At 49.0% G+C, this 24,475-nt stretch overlaps 1 protein-coding gene across 4 annotated transcripts in view; it reads left to right on the top strand.

The window, feature by feature from the left end:
- Window positions 1–3,020: 3,020 nt before the first annotated feature.
- Window positions 3,021–24,475, top strand: part of Tmem40 (transmembrane protein 40) — a 31,095-nt gene continuing 9,640 nt past the window's right edge. For 2 of the 4 annotated variants that reach the window (XM_021191337.1, XM_021191336.1), the window contains exons 1-3: window positions 3,021–3,214; window positions 22,488–22,565; window positions 23,206–23,331. In XM_021191337.1, coding sequence (XP_021046996.1) covers window positions 22,496–22,565; window positions 23,206–23,331 — 196 coding nt within the window. In that variant the 5' untranslated portion in view covers window positions 3,021–3,214; window positions 22,488–22,495. Of the gene's footprint in view, window positions 3,215–6,196; window positions 6,253–22,487; window positions 22,566–23,205; window positions 23,334–24,475 lie in introns of those variants that run through there. The other 2 variants (XM_021191335.1, XM_021191338.1) reach the window with 2 other exon arrangements.

The raw sequence follows: 24,475 nt of genomic DNA, 5'->3' as shown, positions 1-24,475 counted from the left end.
ACCACTTCTAATGGAGTCACTTCCGGGAGGATCTCAGGGCTAGACAGGGTTTCTCTGTGTAGCACTGGCTGTCCTGGAACTCACTCTGTAGACCAGGCTGGCCTCGAACTCAAAAATCTGCCTGCCTCTGCCTCCCAAGTGCTGGGATTAAAGGAGTGCGCCACCACCACCGCCCAGCATTTCGCAAAATATTCTTAAGGGGTTTTTTTCATAGCTGGTGGGACGGCCCAGCCAGTGCTTGCAGTCAAACCTGACAACCTGAGTTTGATCCCTGGAAGCCACATGGTAAAGGGGAGACCTGACTCCTGCAAGTTGTCCTCCGACCTCCTCACAGGCATTGTGGCCCCACCCCAATAAATGAATGTAATGGAACTGTAAGAATGTTCTTTTGATTTTCCTTCCTCCCTCCCTGCTTCCCTCCTTCTGTTGTAACTTTTCCCTTCCTCACCTCAATTGAAATTTTAAAAAAGCATTAATGTATATATGTAGGTCATATGTGTCTTTGGAGGCCATAAGATGGTGCGGGATCCCCTGGAGGTGGAGTCACCGTATCTAGGTGCTAGGAACTGAGCTGGTCTCCTCTGGAAGATCAAATAGGAGTTCCTAACCATTGAGCAATCTCTCCAGCCCCGCTTTCTATTTGTCAGAAAAGGACCACTTCCATTATGGGTGGAGCGCGAGATCCCTCAAATTTCAGGCTCAGGCTTAGGCTCAGGCTCTGCCACTAAGCCCCAGCCCACTCCCAGCCAGTTCTTTATTCCCGGTGATTGCCAGGCATCTCCTAGAGAGCAGAACTGTCCCAGCAGATTTCCCCTCCCCCAGCCTCATTGTTTTACTTCACTTCCTTCCTGCACAGGGAGGCAGAGCCCCTCTAAAGTGCTGGCTCCAGGCAGCCTCTGGCTGATGGACTGATGGACCACGTGATGCCATTGGGCTCTGACTTTCACTCAGACACCTTGTCTGGTTTTGCTTCCAGGGGCCGCTGTGAGGGCTGCAGAGACAAGAGCTGGCACAGCCCGGTCTGTAAAGCCCAGCCATGTAAGAGGCCGGGTGAGCTCACAGCCGACCTGAGATCTGTGGCCTGCGGCCTGCGGCCTGCGACCTGCGGGAGGGAACCCGCGCTGGTCAGTGGGATTCTTCTCATTTCTTTTTCTTTTTCCTTTTTTTTTTTTTTTTGGATTTTTCGAGACAGGGTTTCTCTGTGTAGCCCTGGCTGTCCTGGAACTCACTTTGTAGACCAGGCTGGTCTCGAACTCAGAAATCCGCCTGCCTCTGCCTCCCGAGTGCTGGGATTAATCAGCGCTGCTTTTCTGTCTCCTGGGAGATCGGTGGCCTCTGCAGAACTACAGGGTTCAGAAGAGTCCACGTGGCTTCCACACTGGGAGTGGGAGGGCTTCTATTGGCTCCCAGTACCTAGGCAAAGACATCTTACAATCTCATAGGGATTTTTCTTCCTTTCTTCACTCCAGTTTTTGCAGGATCTCATGTAGCCCAAGTTGGCCCTCAAGCTTGTTATGTAGCAGAGGCATAGAACTTTCCTATCTCAAGCTCCTGAATGCTGGGATTACACTCATACACAATTACGGCTGCTCCATCTTTTACCTATAAGTTGAAGTCTTAAAGACCCGAAGGCCTATAACCTGACCACTCCCTCCCCAGTTTAAAATAAAATGAAAACTTATGATTTGAGGCTGGGAGCGGTGCCACGGCGGTGCATGTATGGAGGATAGAGGACCACTTTACGGAGTTGGCTCTCTTTTTTGTCTTCACTTGGGTTCTGCGGATTGAACTAAGGCCCCTAGACATTCCTGGCAAGGGCCTTCATCTGCTGAGCCACCTCAGGCTTCCCTGCCCCTTTCTAGCAGTGCACTGGTCCCCAGGAAAGAGGGCCTCTGGATGGCTGTACCTATTGTCTTCCCTCTTCCCTGAAACCCAGACATTGGTTCCTCCAGGACCTGTTGGATACATCTGCCTCTCTCTGACCTTGTCCCCTCAGTCAGGTACATTTATTGCTTTCAATTTTCCTTCCCCTATAGAAAGCCAGTGTTTGTGTGCGGGATGGAGGAGGAAGCCACTGTAAGTTTGGTTAACTGAAACCTCCATTTTGTTGTTCGTTTGTTTGAATTAAGACCAGGTCTTGGTATATTATCCAGGCTGGGTTCAAAGTCACCGTCATCATGCTTCAACCTCCTCCATACGAACATTGGGGGCTTTCACCACCACATCTGTTTCGAAACCTCTGAAACTTACTGGTAATGACTGTGTGACTTCAAATAAATTACTTAATCCCTGGCTTCAGGGTCTCCCTAAAGTTCATTTGCTTGGGGGGTCTTACCCTTCCCTCTACTGGAGGGAGGTGTTTCCTCAAATGGGTCCTTTTGGAAGTTGGCCCTTCCCCGCCACAGTGGCCTGTCTGCCTTCTCTTGCTTTGGCAATATGAGCTCGACATGGAGCGGCTCTGCAGTGCACACCTGTCTGAGGTGAGAGAGAAGAGAAAGGGAAGTGTCTCCTTCCACAGAGAGCCCATGAGGTCTTCCCTGGAGGGCAGAGGATCTGGCTTGCGGTCCTACCTTTGCCCTCAACGTCCTTGGCATCCACAGGCAGTTCCCTTCCACCTCCAGGCCTAGACTTTCTCAGCTACGAAATGAGCTTAAGGATGACCATTCAAGGGTCAAGCATGGTGACCCACACCTTTAATCCCAGCCCTTGAGAGGCAGAGACAGGGGGAATCTCTGTGAGTTGGAGGCCAGCATGGTATCCAAAAATACTTCCACCCACAGCTGCATAGTGAGACTTTGTTTTGAAAAAGAATGACTATTCAGGACCTGAGGACTTGACTCAGCCAGAGAGCTCTTGTCCCGCACCCACTAGTGAGGTGCTAGACTCAGGGTGTGGCTCAGCAGTACCCTTGCCTGGCATGCGGGAGGCCTACATTCTAGTCACTGCACTGGGGGGAGGGGGATAGAATCCAAACCACTGGGAAAAAAAAAAAAAAAAAAAACCCTGTTCGTTCCGTCTGCTTCGCCGCTGTGACTAGACAAGGGAATGGCTAGTCAGCACTTTCTGTGGGTGGCCTGTGGACACAGAAACTATCTGCCCACCACGAGCTGACAAAGGATCTGAATCTTTCCATCAACTCTGCAGCAAAGGCAAGAGCAAGCAGAAAGCAGGCCAGAGGCACGGACTGGCGTCTCACCCAGAGAAAGGAAAGTAGGTGTGTGGGGTGATGTCCAGCAGGGTTAGAAAGGAGATCTAATGTGTGGGGGCGTGGTTCAGTGTGGCAGGCTTGCACAAGGCCCTCAGTTTGGTTCCCAACACCAAAGAAAGGAGGAGGAAGAGATTGAGGAGGGAGAGAAGGGGGAGGAGCAGAGAGAGGAGGAGGAAGGGGGAGGAGGGGAGAGCTCAGGTTTCAGTTGTACATTTGAATAGCAGAAACTGGAGCTGTGTAAGCCTGTGGATTAACTTAGAGTTTCTCTATGGAGTGGGAAGGGTGGGGGTTTCAAGCCAAGGAGACCTTGGTGCCAATCTCAGCCCAGCCTTGTGACCTTGAGAAAAATAATTTCATCTCACTTTTTGTATCCAGGAAATGGGCACAATACTCTTTGATTTAGAATTGTTTGTGTGTGTTTAATTTAATTAAACCAATTGACTTTTAAAGCTAAAATCTCCCTATGTAGAGGAGGCTGGCCTCAAACTCACAGAAATCCTCCTGCTTCTGCCTCTTGAGTACTGGAAATACAAGTGTGAGCCATTACCCCTGGCCTTGGAGAATTCATTTTACAGGCAATCCTTCTTGGGGTGGGGGTGTAAACCGCCAGACCCCCCCCCCCAGGCTCACAGCAGGGGAGATTTCTTTTCCTTCTATCCTTATAGGGCATATGTATGTATCAGGTCTAACAAGTCACTGGGGCTTCTTCAAGAATCCCATGGTCAAATCCCAAGAACACTAAGGCATAGCAAAGGCTGGGTGTCATTGGCCAGCAGACACAAGCACCCCTGTCATGTGTAGGGAGCTGCTGCCTTATCATTTTAACAAATGGGGAAACTTAGGCTGGGCTGTCTGACTGTTGTCTGTAGGGTGCACGTGCCTGCTGAGTCAGGGGCCTGGGTAGCAGTTCTGGAACGCAGGAAAGCTGTCAGTCAAGCCCAGCTGCTGTGCTTACTCCCGGGGGCTGTCAGCTGTGCTCCATCCTGGTGGGAGGCTGTGAGTCACCCACACGTTGGGCACTGATGCCACCTGGGTGGAGCTAAGCTGGGGCGGGGGCTCCTTGACACCTCAGACAGGTCCACCCTGACTATGACATCTGCCCACGTGGAGGTGTGCCAATGTCAGGCTCCAGGTAAATATCCAAGCAGATGCTACAGGAGAGGCAGAGAGGGAAACTGAGGCACGAGGGGGAGCTGCGGGGTGGGGGAGTGCCTCATGACAGAATCAGAAGGGAAACCAAAGTTAGACTATTCCGTTGGGAAAGCACTTCCCTGTGGGCCAGGCCTTTAAGCCTTCAGATGGCAGAAAACATTCAGACTGGTGGGGCTCTGACATGAGCAGGTGTCAGCGCAGATGTGCTAGGATAGCCTGGGGACAACTTGTGACTGCACGTGGCTGGGAAGGGGCCCAGGGCTTAGTAGTTTCTAAGAGGTTTCCAGGTGATTTTGTCTCTTGCTCATCTGAAGTGAGTACATTATGAGAATAAATAATGTCTTGTGTTTTGTTTGTTTGTTCTCATACCATATGGAGTGATGTCTGGAGTGTGCCCTCCACCCTCCCTGCCACCATATGCACATCAGGCTAACCTTCTGACCTCTTTCTCATGCAGCAAAATTGAACTGAATGCCTTCTACACCTTGGTCCCTGTCCCAGATCCTAGAGAACATGCTTAATGAGGAAATCTGCGCCAGAAAATAATGCGTGGAGTGTGGAACAGCAAGGCAGGCTGAGGCAGGCTGTAGCAGAATAAGGCAGGCTGAGGTAGGCTGAGGTGGAGCTAGAGCCAGGACTCCTGTCCTAGCAGGCCCCTTGGGAAGATAACATTTGAATAGGGACCTAAAGAGTGAAGGAAGAAGTCTTTCTAAGGGAAAGAGTTCTGACCAGGACAGCCAGTGCAAAGGTCCTGAGGTAGGTGCCTATCTGGGATAGCACTGGCTGAGGGAGAGGGGCTGTCATGGAGTTAAGGCATGGGGCAGATGGACTTTGAGAATGGGCTGTGCCCTGAGAACTGACAGTTATTCATAGTGGGTATGGAGCTGAATTAGCTGCTCAGTTGGACAGCGATGGGGGGGGGAGGGGCAGCCGGGGAAGAGTGGTGGTGTAAGAACCACATGGTGGCTGTGGAAGTGGATTGGGGGCAGGGGTGGGGCTTGGGGGACAACAGAGGCAGGCCTGTAGGACTTGCTTCACAGGTCGAGCACTTGCTGAGCTTGAGAGAACAGTCATGGGTCGGGCCTGAGCCTAGGATGAGGCTGCTTTTCCAGGAAGCTCCTGGCCCTGCCTTTTATCCCTGCTGGCAGGTACTCCCCTGGACAGTGGCAGCAAACATTTCCTGTCCTGCTGCTCAGAATGACTGAGGAGTGAGCCCAACGTAGAGGTGGCAGCTGTGTGAGGTAACCTTGGTTTCCTGCCTCTTGAGGACTGAGTTCCTACCCATCCTAGTCAGGTGGCTGCTCCCCTGACCTGCCTCCTTGCTTCGACCCAGTTCCCTCCCCAAGGGGAAGCACTGCATGGTTTTCAGCCCCTCTCCATGATCCCTCGTCCTCTCCATACACCACTCCAGCCTTGGTATCCCCGAGCGGGGAACATGACAGCATCTTCTAACTTGCAGGGCAGGTCGGGACACATGGCTGGAGCCTGAATCAACCTCCTGGGCAAGGAGGGGGAACCCAAGACAAACCTTCAACTCCTCCCTTCCTGGAGCTTGTCATGGCCTGGGGAGGTCCAACATGGTTGCCACTCAGGGGCTTCAGGTTACAGTGTGATCCTGGGGTGGAGGGTGGGGGATGGGGGGTGTTTGCCACCATCGGGCCCCTCCTAGGATGCTGGGGAAGAGGCAAGTCAGACAGGAAGGCCTGGGGGCTGATAGCACCACAGGAAGGAATGTCACAGCACCAGGGTGAGCCAGTGGGGGCCCAGGGGCAACGTCATGGTTGCCCCGCCCTCTGCTGTCACCGTGCCATGGCCTCTCCTTCCCCAGCCCGGCCACATTCACAATCAACACACAGCTCGCCTTGCAGCTCACATGAGCCCAGGGACTCCAGGTAATGGGACAGGGGACATGGGACTGGTCAAGCAGGGAACATGGGGTGTATGTGTGGTGGTTTCAGGAGGATTGGGAGACATGGTTGATTCTTAGGCTTGGCCCCCTGTGCTTCCTTGGTGGCCCGGGATGGAAGCCCAGCTCTGCACCTCCCTGGCCATTGTGGATGGAATCGGGGCAGGATGAACCATTTGCCCCTCATAGCTGTTCTGACACGTCCATAGCTTAGACTTGACCAGCTCTGACTCTTATCCCTGGCTTGCTGTGGACTTTTAGAAATCCCTGGCCTCACTGGGCCTCGGTTTCCCCATTTGGAAGCGAAGGATTAGGCTAAGGTTCTAGAGGCTTTTCTCAGCCTGTTGTGGTGGAAGCCAGAAGCTTAGGGAATGCCAAGGCCCTCAGCCTCTGCCTCTGGTTCAGATCAGGTAAAGCCACCACCCTCCCTCGCTAGGTTGGGAGAACCCTGTGCTGAAAGGCACCTGTAGAGTGAAATTAGTAAAGACAGCGGGGATGGGGTGGGATGGGGGACAGAGGCCGCCACCAGTCATAGCCTCTCATCGCGAGGGATGGCCCCAGAGAAGAGGGTGCTGGCAGACCCCAGGGAAACTCACTCAGCCCTCTTGGGGTTACTTCTCCCCATGACAGCCATCCTTCCCTGGTGGTTTCTGCTCAGAGTATCCTGGTCCTCAAGGCTCCAGCAGGTCTTTTAAAGGGGACAGGATGGTTTATCCAAGAGTGCTTATTGTTCTCTTTTGTTCTGTTTAAAACCGCCCTAGATAATCCAGGGCCCTACCTAGAGGTGGGCGCATGTGTTAGGGGAGGCATGGTGAAGATACTGTGTGGGATGGTGGTGGTGGTGGGGTCCTGTTTAGGTCAAGGAAGCAGATCTGTAGAGAGTGGGACTAGAACTCAGGGTAATGTGGCCTCTGCCACACTAGTCCATCTGGCTCTGAAATTCTCCTAAAGCTGCTTTCTCAGCCATGTCTGTTCTCCCCCGGCCCCGTGTGTGTGTGTGTGTGTGTGTGTGTGTGTGTGTGTCTGTGTGTCTGTGTGTCTGTGTGTCTGTGTGTCTGTGTGTGTCTGTGTGTGTGTGTGTGTGTGTGTAACACTCTTCCTCTGTCTTTCTGTCTCTGTCTCTGTCCCTCTCTCTCTGAAACAGCTTTGTTGAATCATGGCATGACAACATATACCTGTAACCCCAGCACTTGGGAGATGGGGTCAGGAGAATCAGGAGTTCAAAGTCACCCTCAACTATGCAATAAGTTCAAGGCCAGCCTGGGCTACATGAGACCCTGTCTCACCTGCCTCCTGGCAAGGAAAACTGCTTTATTGCCAGATGCGCTTTATCTGCCGTAATCTTTCCCTCTTTACAAGGTACAATTCAGAGGTTTCCCATATACTCACTGAGTTTGACAACCTTGACTATCAAATCCAAAACACTTCTCATCCCAGGATAGACCTGGTCCCATACAACGGGTGCTCCCCACTCAGGAACTAGTTGCTTTGACCCCATGGATGTAGCTAGGCATTTCAGAGCCTGTAAAAAAATGTGTCTGTTTGTTTAATATGTGTGTGTGTGTGTGTGTGTGTGTGTGTAATACACGTGTGTGCATGCTATGACACAAATGTGGAGATGAGAGGACAACTTTTGAGAGCCAGTTCTCACCTTCCGCTATGTGAATGATGTGAACTCAGGGGGTCAGGCTTGGTGTCAAGTGTTTTTACCCACCGATCCCCCTCACCAGCCCTGGCTGGGCAATCTGTATGTGTGCAGTATTTGGTCCCTTCTGACTTGGATGCTCATCCACATGGCACTAGATCGCCCTGCCTTCCCCTGCGTGGCTGTGCATCCATTGGCCAGTTGACAGAGACTTCTGTTGTTTCCACCGTCGGGCTATTTTCAGTGATGCGGCCACCATTGTTCAGGCACTGGTCCCTGTGTACATATGGGTTTTTACTTCTTTTTAAACTTTCTTTGTAAATTATACTTACTTCGTGTGGGGAGTGGGCATGTTTGTGTGCATGCGCATGTGTAGAGGTGAGAGTACAACTTGCTGGAGTTGGTTCTCTCCTGTTGTTAAGTCCTGGGGCTCGAACTCCGGTTGTCAGGCTCCGTGGCAGGCGCCTTTGCCCAGTAAGCAGCCCAGAATTCAGTTCCTTTGAGTATACACCTAGCAGTGAAACCCTGGATCCGCTGGTAACTACGATTAGCATTTCGAGGAACTGCAAACCTGTTCTCCAGGGCAGGCTACACAATCTTACCTTGCTTCCACAGCTCTAAGGACACTCTCTGGTGTCTTCTCATTCGTGTCAACACTTGTTCCTGATTAGCATTTTAACCACGCTAGTGGGAGTGAAGTGGAATCTCATTGTGGTTTTGATTTGTGTTTCACAAATGAATGATGGTGTGGAAATCCATTGGCCATGTGTATAAGAAACTTCCATTCATATCCTTGGCCCTCTTTTAAACTGGGCTAGATGTCATTTTATTTTAATACATACACACACACACACACACACACACACTCACCAGCAACAACACAAGCCAGCCTTTGCTCTGTAGACATCTAGAGAAAACTCTAGTCCAGGCCTGAAGACAGAGCAGCCATCTCCATATCAGCCACTCTATGAAAACCCAGCACTCAGTGTGCTGTGCCGCTGTGCCGCTGTGCTGCTGTGCCGCTGTGCCGCTGAGCCACTGGCTAGGCACAAATGTGTTTTCAATTTACCTTCAACTTACAATGTGCTGAACTGATCCCACTGCAAGCTGGTAACCATCAGGGTCTATACATTAGGTGCTGTGCACTGGCATCCTGAGGCCTGGTGTCCACAGGGAGTGAAGTTGGCCACTGGAGGGTGGAGGAGGGGTGTGGGGGGGTATGGGGAAGGAGCCACTTTTTTTTTTTTTTAAGCACTCTTCTCATTATTGGTCCAATAACCAGTTTGGCACAGTTGAGAGCTGAGTGTCCTCAATGGGAATGAGGCTGACAGAGGACTTGGGAGAGCAGCGCTGGGCAGGCTGCACTTTTCCTGTTCGTGGACTTCCATGATTAGCGCTATCTCCATCCGCGGTTTCTTTCTGGGGACTCTGGAGCCACGTGTTCACTCTTGGGGCTGACTCAGTGACAACTGTGTCCTCTGAGCCTCTTGTCTACCCAGTGGGACTCCTGTGCACTGCTTGCCCCTCGCCTGTACTGTGGGGCTCCCCAGTGTCCTTGGAGGACAGAGACACTTGTGCCCTGCTTGACATGGGCCAAGGGTGCACATCAGGATTATGCTAGGTGCTGTTAGCTGCTTTTCATTAAGAAGTACAGTAGAAGAAGGACCTGTGTGGGGACACGCACCTTTAATCCCAGTACTTGTCAAGTGTATCTAAGCTCGAAGCCAGCCTGCTTCACGATGAGTTCCAGGACTGCCAGGGCTACATGGTGAGAGCCTGTCTCAAAAAAATAAAAAAATTAAAATAAAAAAAAATAAAAGGAGAAAAAGACAAGTAGGTCTTTTGTTTCTGTCCTGGAGATGATTCTGGGCTTCGACATGGTCACTAGCCATTACTGCTGACAAACTTGTTTCCGCAAACTTGACTGTGCTCAGGCTCACCCAAAAGCAGTTGTTCTGAGAAAATGACTTCATGTACTGAGCAGGATGGTTTCACAGCCCTATGGGTCCTGTCCTGGAGTGAACCTGCACTGACCCTGGGTACCAGCCTGGGCTTGTTCAGACTGTGCCCAACCCCAGACTTAGTCCCTGCTTCTCCAGGATTCCTACTGGATGAAGTCTCAGGACCCCACACTCTCTGGGTTCTGTTGGTCTTTCCAGATCCTGAGCTGTGCAGAGCATAACCCCAGGGATGAAGGCTGGGGAGGTGTGAATTGTCTTTCTCTGCTTCTGTTAATGTGACCTATGGCTCTGTGCTCTTACTGCCCTGTCTGCCTATACTGCCATTTGAGCATGCAGTGGTTAGCTACCTACTATGTGTTGCACACAGGTGGCCTATACTGCCACTTGAGCATGCAGTGGTTAGCTACCTACTATGTGTTGCACACAGGTGTCCTATACTGCCACTTGAGCATGCAGTGGTTAGCTACCTACTATGTGTTGCACACAGGTGGCCTATACTGCCATTTGAGCATGCAGTGGTTAGCTACCTACTATGTGTTGCACACCATGCTAGATCTTACCTTTCAAGTTATCCTTTAACAATCTTAGCTTTTCAGGAATTCAAGGCCAGACAGCTACATGAAGCCCATTCTCAAACAAGATCTAATCCTGGTGTAGTAGTACAGATCTATAATTCCCTGAATCTGAAAGGCTGAGTTAAGAAGGTTATAAATTGGAGGTCAGCCTGGGCTCCACGTGGAGACTTTGTCTCAGAACAAAAACATTCCTGAGATGCTTAATCTGATTGTTAACTTGACAGTTTCCAAAAAGGTTTAACTGAAAGGAGACCCATCCTCTTCATGGGCAGAGGTCTTTAAAAAAAAAACAAAAGCAAACAGAGCACCAAGTATTCATCCCTCTGCTTCCCGACTCAGGGACGATGGGGGCAGAGGCCTCAGGATCCTGCCTCTGTGCCTTCCCCATGGTGATGGGGAAATCAAACCAGGAGCCAGAGAAACCTTTCCTTCCTTAGAAAATGAAACAAAACAAACAACAAAAAATAAACCCATCATCTTTAAGCTGGTCGGCCATCCTTCTCCACTTAGCTACAATCAGGGGTGTCACCTTCCTTCCATGGTCCCTTTCATCATCTCATTCAGCCCAGGTGCCATTCTCAAATCCTCTGTAGCTCCCAGGGATTGCCAGCTTCCATCTAGTCTGGAAAGTTGGTTTGACCGTGTGGTTTGTCACCCCTGTTCAATCCCTGAGCCTGACATGGGACAATGCAGTAGAAGAAGAAGTAGAAACTGCTGGGCCTTCCTTCTTTCCCTCAGGGCAGTTCTCTACCAGTCAGCTTTCCATCACTATGACAAACCACCTGAGCTAATCTACTTACACAGAGAAGGTTTGCCAGGCATGTTATATATGCTTATAATCCCAGCCCTGAGAGGACTGAGGCAGGAGGGGGCCAGCCTGTACTACACAGCAAGACCTTACCTCCAAAACAGTAGCAACAAAACTGGCTGGGGCTGGCTTGGTAGATATTTGCCTAGTGCACATGCGGACCACGTTTGGTCTCCTGCACTGTAAGATAGGATGGCTAGAAGCTCAAGGGCATTTTTCAGATGTATAAAAAAAGTTGAGGGCATCCTGAAGCAATAATGGAAAAAACTGCTATGGAGTGAGGGAAGGTTTTAGCTCGTGAACAACTCAATTTGGGCCTGTGGTCCAGAGGTATCACACGGCAGGAACAAGGAGCATGAGGGAGAGTGAGGCCAGAGAGCCCCGGGTTCCACAGTCAAGGGCCTGCCTCCCTGCAGGCCTGCTTTTAAAAGCAGACAAAAACAACAATAGAAAATATTTTAATTACATTAATTTATGTATTTGTGTGCATGCACACATGTGTGTGCGCGTGTGTGTGTGTGTGTGTGTGCGCGCGCGCGCGCGCACGCATGCATGCATGCATGCATGCATGTGTGCACTCTCTCACACTTGCATCTGGGAGAGTATTTTGGGGCATATATGTGGAGGGTGGAGGTCAACTTACAGGAGTCAGTCCTGAGGATCGAACTCAGGTCGTCAGGCTTTGCAGCAGGTCCCTTTTCCCACTGAGCTGCCTTGCCAGCTTAGCCCTGTTTTCTTTTCTTTTTCTTTTTCTTTTTTTCAGTTTTGTGTGTGTTTGCACACGTGCATGTAGGTTTTGTGTGCATGTGGAGGCCAGAGGACAAGCTCAGGTCTTCCTCTTTTAAATTCTTATTTAAATTCTTTTAAATTCTTATTTTTGTTTTCTTATGTGTGTGGGTGTTCTGCCTGCATGGGAGCGCCTAGTGCCCTAAGAAGTCAGAAGTGGGCATTGGATCCCCTGGGACTAGAGTTTCAGATAGTCGGGTGCTTCCTTATAGATGGTGGGATTTGAACCCAGGTCCTCTAGAAGAACAGAGGCTGCTCTTAACTACTGAGCTACCATTCCAGCCACCCACCCACCCTGTTGTTTGAGACAGGATCTTTTACTGATGCTGGGGCTTGAAGATTAGGTGAGGATGGCTGGCCATCGGCTTGAGGGATCTGACTGTCTCTGGAGGCCTCTCCTGCCTTGAGACGAGGAGTGTATGTATGTCCTAGGCCTGGCTGTTTGTATAGATGAAGCATGAAGACATGATGCACTAGCATCATGTCTTCATGCTTGCTAGGCGAGAGCTTTGCTGACTGAGCTCAGCTCCTCAGAGCTCCTCAGATCTGAAGTTTGGAACTGCTTTTAATGAAGCACTTTCTATATGTGGGAAACACATGGTTCCCACTCACAGGAGCTCGGTGACCTTGTTAGCTCAACCGGTGTAGCAGCCCTTGCGACATGATGGCATCAACCATCTCACACAGAGGGGACAGGCTTGCAAAGGTGAAATGGCAGAGGGGGAGTGAAATGGGGACTCACTTGGGCTTTATGTGCCCTGCCCCTACCAGGCAAGTGACATGTCCACTAGCTCAGAGGAGATGGTGGCAGCCTCAGGATCCTCCAGGGCCAGACTAGTGGGCTGCTGACTCAGTTTCCCCTGCAGCTCTTGCTCTGCAGTCCTGCTCTGAGGTAGGCTCTGAAGGCCATACCTCAGGTTCTGCTGCTGGTGAAATGCCTCTGGGGTCTGTGTCCCAAGGCCTCACTGGTCATGTTTGAGTCTGTGTACCCCAGCGGTTCTGACTGATGTGTCTAAGAGGAGGGCACTGTCCACAGTAGGCTTGCATCCCAGGGGATGCAGGGTTGAGTGGAAAGCACTGGACTGCATCCTGGGACAAGGACTGGGTTCTTGCATGGCCTAGGAGAAAGACCAGATGGAATCAAGTGAGGGAGTGTTCTCTTTTGCAGACCTCAGAGCCTTTAATATTCATATTGCACAAGCCTCCTTACCCACCCAAGCAGAAGCTCCCTGTTAAAGAACTGCTGTCCTCATAAGATTATTAAAGGTTGTTCTAGTTTCTCTGACAGGTCCCATCATGCCTGAGTCCCAAGGTTCTTGTGATGGGACAGGTTAACCCTCAAGGCTTTGTCTAGAAGGCTCCTGAGTGTCAGAGCTGGGAGGGTATTGCAGCGATGGGGAAACAGGTCCAAAGCAATCCAGTAGTGTTTGGAGAGGGAGGATGGAAGCAGACCAGCCGTATGGTTCTGGCAGTGGGCTACAGTCTGTCTACAAGTGAGGAACAATTAGATAATCACATGCTCACCTAATTTTGCTCCTGACATTGGATCCCTGACTTGAAAATCTCCAGGAAGTCTCAGGAATTCCTGGTCACTATGCTCCCTGGAAACCAGATCATTAGTTAATTTGGAAGACATTGTGTCTGGAAGGGAGGAGCCATAGTGTATCTTGAAGGTAAAGGGGCTTGTGTTTTATGTGCAGTATTTTAGCTTTATAGTTTTATTCCCGTAGTGTTCTGAACAACAGAGATTAGCATCCCATTGTACAGGTGGGGAAACTGAGGTTAGCATAGTCTGGAATGAACAGTTCTGAAGCTTTTCCCCTCCCAGGGCTTTGTGGGAAGGAGTGGTGGACCAGGATTTCCGGTGTCTTCTCAGGCTATGGCCAGCTAGTGAGGAGGAAAGTACTTTTGATTTTCCTGACCTTAGAATTTGGGTTTCCAGGAGCAGGATGGGCTCAGAGAGGAAACCTGGTGGGCAGGGAGATGACTTAGTAGGCAAAGGATTTGCCATGTAAACAAGAGGATCTGAATTCAGATCCCCAACACTCACCTAAAAACCTAGGCTAGCTGGCATGGGTCAGAGCTGGGAGAGTGGAGATTGGTGGACCCTAGGGATTTGATGGCTACACATTATAGCCTAAGTGGGGAGTGCCAGGTTCAGTGAAAGACCCGACTCAAAAACAATAAAATGGAGCAATACAGACAGTTCTGACTGTCAACCTCTGCTTCTACAATGCACACGTAGGCAAGCACATCTGTATGCACACATCTAACTTGGACACACACACACACACACACACACGCACACACACACACACACACACACACGTGCACGATACCTGGGTTTGGAAGAAGTTTGGCAGCAAGTAAAGATGAGTAGCTTCTTAAGACTGAGGCCGTGGCTCAGTAGTAATAACTGTGCAGTTCTTGTAGGAGCCCTGAGTTCCCATTGTCTCCCAACAGCCAGTTCCAGGGGATCTGACACCTCTGGCCCCCATGGGAACTGTACTCCAGTGTACATACCCACACAAACATAATTTAAAATAAATATTGTTTAAAAACAGAACAAACAAACCCCAAACAGGTTAAGTAGGTCTTCTATAGTGTCCACATTTAAATGGCCAGAAATAGTAGGTCGGGTTGACAGCAACTGGGATTTAACACTGTACAAGTCAGGTATGGTGGTACATTCCTTTAGTCCTTAGAAGCTGGATCCAGGAGCTCTAGGCTGTAGTGTACTATGCTGATTAGATGTTTGCACTGTTTGGCATCAATAGAATGGCTTTCCAGGAGCAAGGACCACCAGGTTGCCAAAGAGTTGGGAGCCAACCAAGGCTGAAAATGGAGCAAGTCAAACCCCAGAGCTGATCAGTAGTGGGGTCACCCATGAATAGCCACTGCATGCCAACCTGGGCCAGAGTTTCATGTGGAATGAAGATTACTCATCAGCTAATCTTGATGTAGGGTGATCTGAGTGTGCCTAGTGTGCCCACAAGGGTCCTTAAAGGTAGACCACAGCGGTAGCAGGTGGAGGTCAGAGCAAGGACTTGAGCTGACCCTGTAAGTCCTAAAGGCAAAAGGCTACTCTGGGGGGTCTAGAGCAAGGGTGGGGCATGAGGCTAGAGAATGGGGGACATTACTCCAAATGATATATTTAAAAAAAAAAAAACTATGAAAACAAATAGAAGCTGGGCAAGGTGGGCATGGTGCTGCATGCTTGTAATCTTAGGATGTGGGATATGGAGTCGAGAGAATCAGGAGTTCAATGGTCAGCCCTGGTAAGTTCAAGGCCAGTTTGGGCTGCATAAGATCTGGTTTCAGTATATGGAGGAGGAGGAGGAGGAGGAATTATAGGAGGAGGAAGAAAATGGAAGGAAAGGAAAGGAAAGGAAAGGAAAGGAAAGGAAAGGAAAGGAAAGGAAAGGAAAGGAAAGGAAAGGAAAGGAAAAGAAAGGAAAGGAAAGGAAAGAAAAGGTCTCCAGGACAGCTTCTAGTGAGAAATGTAGCCCTGTCTACATCTAGGTTTTAGTCTGAGAATATCCATTTTAAACCTGGCTGTACCCCCCCCTTCTCTGCACACAAATATACATGTTAGTAAAGTAAAAGCAGGATGGAGGATGCAGGCTCAGTAGATGCTTGCTTAGCATGCTGAGGTCCTGGTTCAACCCCCAGCACCAAAAGAAAAGAAAAGCCCATGTTGACCTTCTAATGCATTGAAGTACTAAATGTATTTTGTTGTGAGCCACTGTAAGTGTGGACATTTCTTACAGCAGCCATAAAAACATACTCAAGCGGTTGAGCCAGATCACGGGTGGTTTAATCTTGTAAAGTCTATTTGATTTTCCTACATTCCTAAAATCCCTGATATCCCAAAGGCCCCTGTGCCTTTGCATCCTACTGAGTATTGGGGGAATAGCTAGGTGGGCATTGGAAGCTGTGGGGGATCTCCAGATGAAAACAAGGTAAGATTAGAGACTGGGGCATCCATCCAGGGATTGGAGGAGTGACTGAAGATCACCAAGGCCAGGCACAGCTACATGACAAAGCCTTGTGGGTGACCCTACACAGATGGCACACTACAGTGTACCTGTGTGCTTATCTGTGAGCCCAAAGACCTCTGTGCCTCCTAACATGTGGGGGGTAGGGGTGGGGAACAAGCCAGGGCCAGGCTCGCCTTATTTTTGTTTGGTTGCTATTGCTGTTCACTTGAGATAGATTCTCATGTGGCCCAGGCTAGCTTCAGCTCTCTATGGAGCCAAAGATCACCTTAAGCCCTGGAATTTCCTGCCTCTGTCTCCCCAGGGCTTGGATTATAGGCTTGTTCCACCATAACTATTTATATGATGCTGGAGGTGAACCCAGGGTCTTTTGCATACTAAGTGGAAACTCTGCCAACTGAGTCAGAGCCCCCTTTTCTTTCTTTTTTTTCTTTTTTCTTTTTTGTTTTTTTTGAGACAGGGTTTCTCTGTATAGCCCTGGCTGTCCTGAAACTCACTTTGTAGACCAGGCTGGCCTCGAACTCAGAAGTCGGCCTGCCTCTGCCTCCCAAGTGCTAGGATTAAAGGAGTGCACCACCACACCCAGCTTCCCCTTTTTCTTTTTTTCTGTTCCTTCTTCCCTCCCTCCCTCCCTCCCTCCCTTCCTCNCTTCCTTCCTTCCTCCCTTCCTTCCCTCCCTCCTCCTCTTTTTTCTTTTTTGAGACAGGTGTCACAATGTAGCTTTGGTTGTCCTGAAACTCACTATGTAGAGCAGGCTGGCCCCAAACACATATATCTACCTGCTTCTGCCTCCTGAGTGCTGGGACTACAGGCTTGCACCACCATACCTACAAATTTGCTTTTACAAGTCACCATAATGACCAGGGTAGATCCTCGGGGTTTGATCTGGTCCTGTTAGATCTTTTCCCAACACTGTTGCTTTGAGATGAAGTTTCCCAATGAACCTCTGCCAGCACATTCAGACCACAGCAGTGGCCTCAATACAGGTTTCTTTATTTCCTGGCCTCAGCTTCCCCCTCTGTGAAATAGAATCCTGTGACACGTACCTCTTGAGTGGTGTGACAGTGGTGTGGAAGGAGCAAGTTGTGAGGCTGAGAGGGTTTGTTGGGGTCATTATCACCCCCAGTGGGCCTTAGTGGACCTGTAACAGCTGGAACTGGAGGGGAAATCCAGTCCTGAGCCCAGATGCCCTGGTGACAAAGATGAGAACATTTAAAAAAAGGGCTGGGGCTGGGGCTGGGGCTGGGACTGGGGCTGGGGCTGGGGAGATGGCTCAGATGCTAAAAGCGCTGTTGCTCTTGCAAAAGACCTGAGTTTGCTTCCCAGCACAAACATGGTGGCTCCCAGTCAATCCTGGAACTAGTTCCAAGGGACCGGATGCTGTCCTACCACTGTGATGGTTCCATCTGTCTCCTCCTGATAGGTAGAGTCTCTAAACGCTCCAGGCTGTAGCCTATGCATCTTCATTCCTGTAAGGAAGTATGACTTTAGCTCAGGGGTAAGACCAGCTTGGGAAACTCAGCAAGACACTGTCTTGGAGAGCAAACAAAAATGAAGACATACTGGGTGCTTTGGAAAGAAGTGCCCATGAGTAAGATGCGCCATGTCCTTTAGGGCCAGAAAAGAGGTCACCTCAGGATCTAGGGACCTCTAACCAGGACAGGTGGTGATTGGAAGCGGGTTTTTCTGTAGGGCAATGAGTGGATCTGAGTATGAATTGGAAACCTTGGACAGGCTGTTCCATCTACCCGGGCCTCAGTTTCCTCCTGCACAAAATAAGACTTATTTACATGGAATTAAATAAGATTGAAGAAATTAGGCATGATGCGTGCTTGTAATCCTATCACTCAGGAGTGAGTGGCAGGGGGATTGTACTTTTTAGGCGAGCCTGAGCTGTATTGTAAGACCTTAACTGAACAAACAACATCGGCAAAACAGAGGTGGCGTGGGGGTGCACGTCTTTGGTCCTAGCACTTTAGCAGGGGCAGATAGAGCTCTGTGAGTTCTTCACTAGCCCCGTCTACATAGTAAGCTCCAGACCAGCCAGGGCTGGTTTCAAAACTGCAATAAACCAAACAAACAGAAAAGAGGGTGCAAGTAGGATCCGGGGTGTCCCTCAGGAGTGGAGAGCCTGCTTAGCATGAGTTGGAGCTCCAGCACAACAAAGCAAAACACAACACAACACATCTCTGCTCAGCCCTGCACACTGTTCTCTCTCTCCTCCTTTCTCTCTTTGCTTCTCTTTTTCTCACCACCCAGTGTCCAGTTCAGCTCAGAGGGAATCACATGGTACCTGGTTTGGTTTCTGTGGTGCTGGCAAAGGCATCCAGGGTCTTTCACCCAGGTCATGGCCTCTGACCCTGAGGCTTGTGAGGCTCCTCCTCCCAGCAAGCTCTGAGTCTCGGTGAACTCATGTCCCAGAGTGTTGGGCAGTGCCCTGCAGATAAAATCTTGGCTGTAAAATTAAAAAAAAAACAAAAAACAAACTATGTATGCTTTCTTGTAGTTAAAAAGTATACAGGGGAAGAATGGGACAAAGATATTAAAAGAGAAAGGGCCAACTCAGGCCCTACCTCTGAGAGGTTTCCATCTGCCCCTCCTGATGGGTCAGTGCTGTACTGCCCAGGAAGGCTGGGTTTGATCTGTGCACCTGCACCCCAGCTACTCAGACGGGAGGGTGACTTGAGCTTGGCAGTGTGAGTGCTGAGGGGGAGGAATAGTTAATCTGCTTTGAGCCCTTCCCAGAGGGTGTTCATGATTCTAGCCAACTGCCAGAGTTCTCTGGATTTGCAAATGAAAGACACACACACACCTACATACACCATATATACATACACTACCACATACACACATACACCACACACACCACACATACACTCACACCACACAGTCACACACCATACTATGCACACATACACCACATACACACCATACATACACACACACATATACCACATAGACACCACACACATATACCACATAGACACCACACACACACACACACACACACATACCACACATACATACATACATACACCACATACCTATGACACACACACACACACACACACACACACACACACTGCATATACACCACACAGAAACACATACACACACCACACACACAACACACCCACATGTTTGCATTCCGTCTTCATCCACAACTACTAAACATTTCCTATCAGCTCACTACATCTGTTCCTGTCTGTTCTACATCTGTTCCAATGAAACACGTGACTATACCCAACTTCAAGGGATTCTGGGAAATGTAGTCTCCAAGTGGTAGTTTCCTGACAATCTAAAATTAGGCTATTGGACCCAGTCATATCCCTCATACCCCCAAAATCTGCTCTTCTAGACATTGGGATTTTCTGAATCCCCCACCTGCAGACACACCTCTGGTAACCCCTAGTGACTTCTCAGAAGCTCAGGAAAGCAGAACGTGGACTCAGCTCTGAACTCTTGATCTGGTCTTCACCAACTTTACCCATAAGCATTCTGAGCTGCCTCCACGGTGGCTCATGAGCTAGTTAGTGTCCCTGGTCACTCTTTTTAGGTGTGACAGACGGAACTTGAGCTCTGAAATCCCAGCAAGACCATCATTTCTGTGAGCCAACACTCCCCCGTATAGATGGATGGCAAAGCTGACCCTGCAGGATTATTGTAAGGGTCAGACCACCTTTCAAAAGATCTTTTATTGTCTGGAAATGACGATTCACAGGCGAGGGCTGATCCTGGCAACTGTGTCACCAGTGCACAGGGACTCAGGGACGTATGCCCTTTGTAAAATGATTGAGACAATACACATATAAGGTGGCATTTAAAAAAGAATTTGTTGTATGTGTTCAGGCGTTTTGTCTGTCTGTATGTCTGTGCACCATGTGTGTCTTAGGATTTGCTGTGAAGACACACCAGGACCAAGGCAACTCTTATAAAGGAAAACATTTCATTGGGGATGGCTTATAGGTCAGAGGTTTAGTCCATTATCATCATGACAGGAAACAAGGCAGCATTTGGGCAGACAGGTGCTGGAGAAGGAGCTGAGAGTTCTACATCAAGATCAGGAAGGGAACTGAGTGGCACACTTGCTCCAACCAAGCCACGCCCACTCCATCAAGGTCACACCCACTCCAGCAAGACCACACCTCCTAATAGTGCCACTCCCTGTGAGGCGATGAGTGCCATTTCTTTTTTCTTTTTAAAAGATTTATTTATTTATTATATGTAAGTACACTGTAGCTGTCTTCAGACACTCCAGAAGAGGGCGTCAGATCTTGTTACGGATGGTTATGAGCCACCATGTGGTTGCTGGGATTTGAACTCCGGACCTTCGGAAGATCAATCAGGTGTTCTTACCCACTGAGCCATCTCACCAGCCTGATGAGTGCCATTTCAACCACATTGTGCCTGCAGTGCCCCCCAAAGCTACAGGAGGATCCCATGGAACTGGAGGTTGCAACATTGTAAGCCACCACACCGGTGCTGGGAATGGATCCCAGGTTGTCTGCAAGAGTAGCTAGTGTTCTTCGCTCGTTTGGTTTTATTTTGTTTTGTTTCTTTGTTTGTTTGAGACCCAGCTTCACTATGTAGCTGGCCTAGAGCGCCCTATGTAGACCAGACCAACCTTAAAGGCACCCCCTGGCCTCTGCCTCCCACCGTGCATAATGCTGACCCAACTCTCCAACTCCTGTTGTTTTTCTCTCTTTACATAATAATTTTTTTTTTTTTTAAGTAAAAAGTAGAGATGTAAGAAGGCTCAGGAGGCTAAAGCAGCAGACTTGCCATTAGTTTGAGGCTAACCTGGACTCCATAGCAATCAAACAGAGGCTGGTGAGATGACTCTGGGGTAAAAATACTTGATGCCAAGCCTGAGCATCTGAGTTCGATTCCCAGGATCGGCATGGTTGAGGAGTGAGTCAATTCTTGAAAGCTGTTCTCTGACCTCTGATCTCTACGCCCACATACCCACATACACTTGTGTAAGTAATAGTGTTAAAAGCAAAGGAACAAACAACGATGATGACAACAACAACAACAACAACAACAACAACAACAACAACAACAAAACCTGCTGGGTAAGCGGCACACACCTTAAATCCCAGCACTCAGGAGGCAGAGGCAGGCAGATCTCTCTCTGTGAATTGTAGGCCAACCAGGTCTACACAGCAAGACTTGCCAGGGTTATGCAGTGAGATCTTGCCTTTAGAAAACAAAATAAAATGAAATCCTAGCACTAGTATAAACAGCACACCTTTAAAAGGGTTTTGTTGTGGTTGTTGCTTTTGAGAGTCTTATGTTCTGTTTCATAGACTGGCGTCAAGCTCCAAACCTCAGACAATGCCTCTGCCCCTAGCCCCCCAGAAAATGGGAACTGCGGGCATTTGCCATTATGCCCAGCTCAGAAAAGCTCTGTGTGTGCACAGGCACGCGCGTGTAATGGGAGATGAACAGACACCTTACCTTTTGATCCTTGCCTTCGTCTTGTTTGAGACAGGGCGTCCCTGCTGTTCACTGCTGAGTGTACTGTGTTAGCTGATGGACAGTTCAGCAATTCTGACTCCTCCCACCTTCCTACCATAGCGGCACACTAGGATGACAGAGATTCAAATTGCCTTTACACAGACTCTAGGCATCTGAGTTCAGGCTACCAGGTTTAAGAGGCTAGCCAGCCATCTATCCAGCCTCTAAAAGATGTTAATGTTATCAAAAGATGAGCAATATTCGGATTTCCTCAGGTATATTTGTTTGTTTTTGTTTCATTGATTTGAGACAACATACTGCCGTGTATCTCTGGTCTCCTCTTTTTTTCTAAATTGTTTTCCTAGAGCTGAGGAGCTTAGTGGGTGAGGGTCCCTGCTGTCAATCATGATGGTCTGAGTTTAACCCTTGAGAGGAAGATGGAGGAAGAGAACCGGTTCCGCAAGTTGTCCTCTGGCTTCCATACATGTTATGCATTTGAAGGCAACATACTAAACAAAACAACAAATAAATATGTTTTAAAAATAAAAATGGTTCTGGGAATGGTGGTGCATGCCTTTAGTCCTTGCACTTAGGAAGCAGAGGCAGGCAGATCTCTATGAGTTCAAGACTAGCCTGGTCTACATAGCAAATTCCAGGCCAGCCAGACCTACACAGAGAGACTCTGCCTAAAAAAAAAAAAAAATCCTTGGCTAGGTAGTAGTGGCACATGCCTTTAATCCCAGCACTTGGGAGGCAGAGGCAGGTGGATTTCTGAGTTTGAGGCCAGCCTGGTCTACAGAGGGAGTTCCAGGACAGCCAGGGCTACACAGAGAAACCCTGTCTCAANAAAAACAAAAAAAAAAAAAAAAAATCCTCATGATGTCAAAAGTTGGATGTTTCCCTTCCTATCTTTATTTATTTGTCAAGCTCTTTACATATGAAGAACATTAACTAAAGCGAAGTTAACAACTCATTGTTCTTCCTCTAGGGAAAGCCATGGAGGCTTCAGGATCTTCTTCACAGTCTCAAGACAGCGGTGGAGTCCACAGGGAAACAGAAGATCACTGTAAGTTTGCCTCCTCCTCAGACCCTGAGCACAGCCCCCTGGGGAGACTCCAGCGTGGGTGGGGCCGTCATCAAAGACCTGCTTAGGTCACGTGTCATGATGGCCACATCAAAGCTATAGCAGAGAAGCGATTTTCCACGTACGTGCTTGCTCCTGCCTGTTCCCCACACTTCCTAGTCCGGCAGGTCCTCAGCCGCTCCCCAGACCTCGAGAAGTTTCTGGGCAGCTTGTGCTGGAAGTGGGGAGGGTCTCTAGAAGGTGGGAAAGGTTTTATGCATCTGCTGTTGAAGGAAGGGAGAGTTTAGTGCTTGATCATAGGCTACCCTCTGTGTGACTTAGAGAACCCTGAATCGGAACGGAACTGAGGCTGAATGTCTCCGGGTGGGGTAGGATTCGGGGCTTAGAAGCCTCTTTTCTGGAGTCTGTATGCAGAGGGACGTTTGCCTCGGGCTGTCATTGACTCCCTGACCCTGACCTAAGGGTCTCTGAGAACCTTGATCTTATAATCTTCCAACAACCTTGGATTTTCAAGAGAGTAGCCCTCCCTCTTGGCTTGATGAGTCCTCCCCAAGAGACTGTACTTGTGTCAGGGATAGGGCAAGGGACAAGAAAAACTTATACCTTCCCTGTGTGCCTCCAGACCAAGAGACAGAGTTCCACAAGCAACATGGGAAGGCCCGGGAGCGATATAAGAGAGACAAGTCTTCCTCCTCATCCTCATCCTCCTCTTCTTCCTCTTCCTCCTCATCTTCCTCCTCCTCCTCAGGTATAGCAAACATTCTTAGGACTGGAATGTGACTTGATGGTACAGTGCTTGCCTTGTATATGAAGAGCCCTAGGTTCCATCCCAGTAACACACACACACACACACACACACAAATAAAAATAAATTTAGTAGCTTGGCAGTGCTTTAATCCCAGCATTTAGGAGGCAGAGACAGGCAGATTTCTGAGTTCAATGCCAGCCTGGTCTACAGAGTGAGTTCCAGGACAGCCAGAAACCCTGCCTCAAAAAAACAAAAGATAAAAAATAAAAAAATAAATTTACAAAACATATAGAGCTGAGTTTATAACACCATCAAGGCTATCATTCAATGAGTGCTTATGTAACCAGACACTCTTCCAATTACTTTGTACATAAGAATTCGACCAATTGTCACAGGACCCCATTGAAGAAGTTGGAGTACTATTGGTAGTCTCGTTTTATAGGTGCGTCACACGAAGGCTACGATGCCTGCGTTAAGAAGGAAGTCTCGGTAACAAACTTGAGAGCCCTTGAAGGTCTTTCAGTGACTGGACAGGGTATGGGAGCGACCGTTCTGCCTGTTCGAATGGCGCTTCCGCACTGTGGTCTAGTTTACATGGGCCTGAGCTTCCAATTCTATTTGCTGAAAGATTTCTAGGCTTGGGCTGAGGCTCTTCTGGTACCTGTTTAGCACAGAGCCCTGGGTTACATGCACAGCACAGCACAGCACAGCACAGCACAGCACAAACCTGGAATGGTGACACACATCTATAATCCTACCACCCAGGAAATAGAGACAGGAGGATCAGAAGTGCATGGTCATCCTTAACTAGCCTGGGCTACATGAATGAATAAAGCCAAGCATGGTGGTATACACATGTACCATGTGTATACACTTGTATTGCTCTTTGAAGGCAGAGACCGAAAGATGAACAGACTAGCCTGGGTTACATAGGAAACCTGCCAAAAGCAAGCAAAAATAAAACAAACAATCAAACCATCTAAAACCCAAATTTATGATATGAATAAGTCCTAGGCAAAGCTAAAATAATGTCAGTCACTTGCTGATGGTTGTAGTCCCTGGTTGGTAGAAGCTGGAGTTTCATTTTATTTGTATTTTCTATATTGTTTGATATTTTTCAGTCAAGATACTTTTTCTCTCTCAT

This window comes from Mus pahari, chromosome 2 (assembly GCF_900095145.1).
Source record: "Mus pahari chromosome 2, PAHARI_EIJ_v1.1, whole genome shotgun sequence".
NCBI lineage: Eukaryota > Metazoa > Chordata > Mammalia > Rodentia > Muridae > Mus > Mus pahari.
The sequence above is the reverse complement of the archived record's forward strand: the minus strand, read 5'-3'. Positions and strand labels throughout refer to the sequence as shown.